Source organism: Schistosoma mansoni, chromosome 1 (assembly GCF_000237925.1).
Source record: "Schistosoma mansoni strain Puerto Rico chromosome 1, complete genome".
NCBI classification, from domain to species: Eukaryota; Metazoa; Platyhelminthes; class Trematoda; order Strigeidida; family Schistosomatidae; genus Schistosoma; species Schistosoma mansoni.
This window is the reverse complement of record NC_031495.1, coordinates 12,876,728-12,883,549: the sequence shown is the minus strand read 5'-3', so window position 1 is coordinate 12,883,549 and position 6,822 is coordinate 12,876,728. Positions and strand designations below refer to the sequence as shown.

Below are 6,822 nucleotides of genomic sequence, written 5' to 3'. Positions count from 1 at the left end.
AATTCAGTATGCACATATGCCAATAAGAAACTGATCAATTGCAGTCCGAAATACCAATTGGAGGATTCAAGTAAACAGTACAAAGTGAATTTGAATAAGTTTATATCCTAAATGAGATTGTAAGATTAATGAGATGAATAAATATGGGTAACATAGGGTGAAAGAGATAATAACGTAATTAAAAACTAAAATCTATGTTTGCTCTGGGATTACGTAATGCATAGGATTATATGAACTAGATAAGAATTAGTAAATAGGATTGCGTGTTAAATAAATTTCCCAAGCGTTTGCAAGCGTGATAATAATAATAATAAGACAAATTTATGATAATACAAAGAGGAAGATCGTGTGTACATTAGTCAAATAATATTCTAATTTCTTCAAAATATATTGACTACTTGAGTCAAAAATTTCCCAAGTTAAAAAAGCGGTTGAAAGCGGACACAGATCTGCGACTTTTTAATATAAGCAGCTATTAATTCAACAGTTTAGAAGATTCTGAGCTTGACAGACTTAAGCAGATAACTATTAACATGATTTGTTACAGTAAATGGCTGATCCATATTAGCTATATAATCCTTTTGCTTCAACACTAAGTATATTACAGTAAGTATTTTACAAAAAATCCTATACATATTGAACTAGGGTGGTGAAGGACTTAAGTGCTCAAATAATCAAATCTGTTACATCAATATTACATGTTAACATAATTTGACAAACTGAATGCTTGGAAAAAGTTATAATATTCGTCAGATTGAGAACTATAGAAAATCTTCACACTGTTCGTAATATTACAAAAGTCAAACTTTGTTTGTGGAAATCATTAAAACATATAAATAAATAAACATATAAACGTATAAATTCACTTAGTATTGCTTGTTTGAATCTTCCCACTGATGTTTAGGACCTCAAGTGATCAGTCTTTTATTTACATATGTGCATACTGTGCTATATCGAGGCGATACGCACAGTATGCACACATGCCAATAAGAGACTGATCAATTCCAGTCCTAAATATCAATGGGAAGATTCAAACCTTTAGTCGAGAACATACATTTACGTTCATTTATAAATATACATCTTTCTACTTTAAAAATAAAGCCACACTTTCAAGACGTAAAACTATGGCCAATAATATTCTCCAACGATTTGAAAATATATGTCAGACCAAGGGTTCATGATCTCAATTAAAACTCAACAATCTCATAACCGTGTCGTATGTGAGGCAGTTACTCACCGAAGACAATGGAAGATGGTCGCGCAATATAGTGGATTGGTTGAAGTTAAACATTAACACTGTTGGATGCCGGCTCAGTGGCCTAGAGGTTAAACATTTGCGTGCGAGACCTAAGGTCCTCAGCCGGAATCCTGCGGGCAGGATCGTGAATGTGTGGCGAATAGGAGTCCTATACTAGGACTAAACGGCCATCTAGTGTTTCCGGGTTTTCAGTGGTGGTTTAAAACTGTTCAGTTCATTATCTCAATTAAAACTCATTAACTTCCACAACTCTATACTGTAATATATGTCTCATTTGGCCCAGAATATCAGTATTAAGAGTATGAAAAACACTGTGTTGAGTTTTCGAAAATACCATAATTCGTTTCATTAGAACTAATATGGTATAAATAAGGTTGAAAATTATTTATAACTGACCAAATGTACAGTGTAATTTACAGTATGTTGAAATTATTTATTTTTCAGATGAGAGTAATGATACCAATAATAATAATGATAATAATAATAATAATAATAATAGTAAACGAAAACGTGCAGTAGTAAGTACGCATGACAGATGGTCAGTATCAAGAATATTTTGTAGAGAATATGGTGAATTGCATATTTTCTTGTTAAAATAAAGAAAACATTCAATAATCTTCAAGTTTACAGAAGGGGGTTTTGTGGAGATTTTAGTAATTTTGTATAGTTGAGATCATGAGTTAATTGAAGCTAGACCCCCATGGAAAACCTGGAAGTACTGGACGGCCGTTTCGTCCTATTGTGAGACTCCTCAGCAGTACGCATCCACGATCCCGCCTCGCGAGATTCCAACCCATTTGAAGATAAGTTACATTACATAATGACTTTGGGTTAATAGCTACTGAAAACTAGGGAACATTAGATATATAGTTCATCCAAATATATGATGTCTTATCAGTGCGCATCCATAACACGCTATAGGGTGAGTCTAAGGCCTCCAACATTTTATTACAGAGTTTTAGCTTTAGATCAATGGTTTGAAAATCAATTGTTTACACTCAAAAAATTCATTTAATTAACGTTATTGCGTAACCGTCATCTATAGTTATCGGTAATAACTGTATCACTTCCCGCAAGTGTCTCATCCAAATAACTATCAGTTGTTCTCTAATGATAGACTAACTGAAAAACTCTTGAAATTTTATCAAGAAATTAGAAGTTTTAGGATTAATTTATGTTGATCGTGAGTTAGTTATTTCCCGATAGCAATACATAGTAGTCATAGAACCTCTCCAGTCTTAGAAATTAATCTTCCATTCTACTCATTCATTATATATTTATGTTTATCAGTTTCTTTTTAGTAAAAGACAATATTGTAAAATAAACACTCTAAATAACTTGTAAACATGATCATTAGTAGTTAGATAACCTTGATCTAAACTTTAATAAAAGTACTTTGAAAGTCACATGATATCTAAGCATACATGTTTAACTTGTTTAATCATTTCGTTAAGGTAACTAAAATTTATCTAATAATGAGTTTATTATTAATGTAATTAATTTAATTGTTATATATTCATCCGGAAAAGGTCATATATATTGCCAACCCCCCCCCATCAAAAAATAATGTTTTACACAGTAAGAAAAAAACTAATCCATTACGATTTTTGTATAAACAACATATCTAAAAGTTAAGGTAGAATTTTAAAAAAAATTAAAATCCTAAGTGAACTTTACATAATTGAAAACTTCTAATTAGAGTTTTATTTGTGAATAAATGAATTACAAAGTGTAAATCATGGAAAATAAATATAAAACATGGTTAGTTTTTAAAACTGTTATATATATGTAAACAAAGATGGGTAGTGGCTAGCAGTGGAATCCAGGACGCTCGTTTCGTCCTATTTGAGACTCGTCAGATGGATGTACCTGCATCTCAGAGTTGATGTTCTTTCTGGGACTCGAACCCAGTACCGTTCGCTTCAAACGCCATCGCGTTATATATTAAGTTTATTCAAACACAATTAGATTCTATACGTAACACACACAATAGAATTAACAGTAATTAAATTTCATATTATACACTACTTACCACAACTTTAATCCGCAATACTTTAAATATTTCACTACTTATAAACTAGAGGAAACTGGTTGATGAAGCCTGTTATTTATGAAATATTGTGATATGTGCTACTGATGTCGATAAATGTAAGAAGTATGTATTGTTAATCGAAAGTCAAATACCTGGAGGCAGATGGTTAAGAAGATCAAAAAAACGAGAATGTGAACAAAGAATGTTTGGTGTGGAAACGAAAGAACAATCAAGTCTGAGACGATTGATTAACATTTTGCAGATGAAATATTTACCGTGTGTTACTCAGATTTTATTAAGATGTTCTGTAATTATATATTCGAATACATTCGATTTTCCCGACTTGTGTTCTCGTTCACTACAATACCAGTTAGAATAAAACTTTATCTTATGATCCAATGACATATGATATTCGGAAAGCCCCCAAATGCCCTGATACGGCCGAGAGTGAGAAGAGTCCGCTCTCCCTTTCGAAATGCTTTCACATGGCCACGCGTATATAGCCTCTGCCAGGGAAGTCCTACTCACTACTCTCGTGGCGGGGGTGTTGTTTACAAAATTGAGGGGACGAAAAGCAAACGTCCGGAGCTTTAACCGGTTTGTTGGACACGAAAAGTCCACCTAGGGGAGTTGGAAGACCTTGATTCCAAGCCTATGGTGCACATGGGCTCCAGTACCCTGAAGGAACAAATGGTGCATGAACCGATCGTCGGTCACCGGCTATCATGGAACTGCATCTCCTTACGATGCTCCACTGCCCTGTGGGTCAGATCTTTAGGTCAAAGACTCCGGGTGTGGCCCCCTAAGAAAACCACCTGTTTCGGTTTGTGCACCCGAGTAGTAAGACAGCCCTCATACAAATCAAATGAGATTTGTGCGGTGCATGTGTATCTGGTGCCCCTTTGTACCAATATCTATGTGTCTAAATAAATGAATAAAAATAAAGATATTTGGAAGAATTTTCATTGATAAAGTTAATAAGTAGGAATTTTAGATGTTAATATTTATATTTACTGTTTGGCAAATTACTTTATTAATAAACTTATATCCATTCATCAAGCTAATGAAATTGATGTCAAAATTCACTTCTGTTTTGCTGTTTAATCCATAGATTTAATGGAAATCTTTGAATTATACTGTAGTCCATATAGTTCAGTTTTGTATCCGAATTATTGATTAATCTCTTTTTTTTTATTATATTTCTTCTAACGAAGGTTTCCTTTATTTTTGGGGAGTTACATTTATGGTAACTAATACATGTTTAGTATTATTTAAACATGAAAATGATTCAAAATTAGATACTGAATTTAGAAATTGTTTACATAATCTATTTTATAAACTATTCAAAAGAAAAGCAAATTTATCTGAATCCCATCGTCTAAATCATCATCACTCTACACATACTAATGATAATAATAATGATAATTCTATTCATAATGTTGATATGATTCAAGATTCTAATAATTCCAATTCAACTTATTCTAAATATATTCATGAAGGAATTGATGATCTTGATAATTCAAAGTTATCAGAAAAATCAAAAAGTTTATATCAAACAAAAAATCAACATCATCAAGACAATGAACTCATAGAAGATACAACTAATCTTGAATTAATTTGTAGAACAAATCAAATACCGCATCATGTAACAAATCATCAAAGGAACTCCATCAAAACTAAATCAAATAGTGTTGATGAATATCTAACTGAATGTCTTCAGAATAATGATACAATTGAAGTTAATCAAAATAATATTAATAATAGAAATATATCTAATGATAAAAGTAATTCAAAAAATGATGAAAGTCAACAAGAGATTGGTTTATCACTTGTTGATACCTATCGAATTATGTTTGGTGTAATTCGATTGAAACCTGTTTGGCAATTTTTAATTTTATTAACTACTGTTAAAGTAAGTTATCCCAGTGTGTTATTTCATTATTATGTATAACATTTCATCCTGACCGTTACTGCTACCTTGACGTGGTAGTCGGGTGACATGGCTCAGAATCGATCACAATGACGTAGATGTATACATTCTACAGATCTATACATTCTTGCCCTAAACCTTAAGATTAAAATTGCTTCATAACTTTTTTCCTTCCTATACTATATCCTTATATACAACCTATCTTTTATATACTACCACCACTAAATTAACTACTTCTATGAATCCGGTGTTCATCTTGTTGTGCTAACGAGGTATGGCAACTTGAACCGATCCATATATGTGCCTGGTCCTACGTTGTAGCTGACTGACTGACTGATAACATTTCATGTGATACTCTGAAAATTTTATCCATTATTTACATAATAATTCTTATTTCGTAATTTTTAATTGTTTCCAATTGAATAAATTACTTGAAGCTGTAGTCATCAATAAGAAACTAAATAAATCCGTCATGAAATCAGGGCAAAAATTTAGATTCTTAAGATGATTAGAAATAAACAGAAGAGAGCTATGGACCAAAGGAATCGATGAGTTCCGAAAGGTTTCAACTCGCACCACTTAATGTCATAATAAGAAATGCTATCATTGAGCTGTTCAAAACCCGGCTAACCTCCTGTAAGATTCTGTCAAGTCAACTTAATTAGTGGTCTTATAACAGTATGATAGATATTGTTCAATCACCGTTACGATTAGATAAGCGTGACGTTGGTTACTACTCACAGATCAATCAATTTAACACTGTTTATCGAAACAAGAAAATGGGAATAATATATTGTAAACTGAACAGTTGATCGTATGTACATTTGGAATTTTTCAATTCAAATGGATTTGTCAATTATGAAGAAAATAATGTTATTAAACGATGAACCGAATTAACATATGAAAGAAAAAGTATATAGGATTCCTTCGACGGATGATAATAATTGCACCACGATATTGACAAAAAAATGTATAAACGTCATTTACTCAGATAACTTTGAATAATACACCTCGGAAACAATTAGTTTTCCTGGAAAATTTTAATGAATTTTTGGTAGCATATCTTCTGATTTCAATTAATAAACATGTAATATATATCCCATGTTTAATTTCGTATGTACAATAACTTCGGCTAAGTCAATTGAGCTACGGTGGTTTTTGAAAGGCGAATACGAAATGTACCTGGAAGATCATATTTCATACATCTTTGTAGCTGTAGACAACCGTGCAAGTGTATGGCTTCAGCTAAATCATTTATTTTTCTTGTATCTTAGCTTATACAGTTTATATGAACAAGAATAACATTGACAAACGAATATAGGCAATGTACGCAGATTAGGTGCCCAAACTAATTGGATGTGAATACTTACGATATAAAGTATAAGATGACAATGATATATGCAAAGGTCAGATAAGTTCACAAAGCTATTATGTTAATTTATCATAAAATTGTAAATCTGATTGTGTTCATATGTTTCACGTGTACATGGGATCTCTATAAATTTATTCATCCAGATACTACAGTTTATTTTAAGTTAACAGATTTATTTTAACTAGCACATATTTGAACTTGTATGAAATAGTTATACACTGAGAGCTATT

At 31.9% G+C, this 6,822-nt stretch overlaps 1 protein-coding gene across 1 annotated transcript in view; it reads left to right on the top strand.

The window, feature by feature from the left end:
* The window catches only part of Smp_159740, a gene marked incomplete at both ends in the record, with an annotated part of 70,179 nt that overhangs the window by 35,784 nt on the left and 27,573 nt on the right, over positions 1-6,822 (top strand). The window contains one exon of the mRNA XM_018793300.1: positions 4,505-5,202. Coding sequence (XP_018647826.1) covers positions 4,505-5,202 — 698 coding nt within the window. The remainder of the gene's footprint in view (positions 1-4,504; positions 5,203-6,822) is intronic.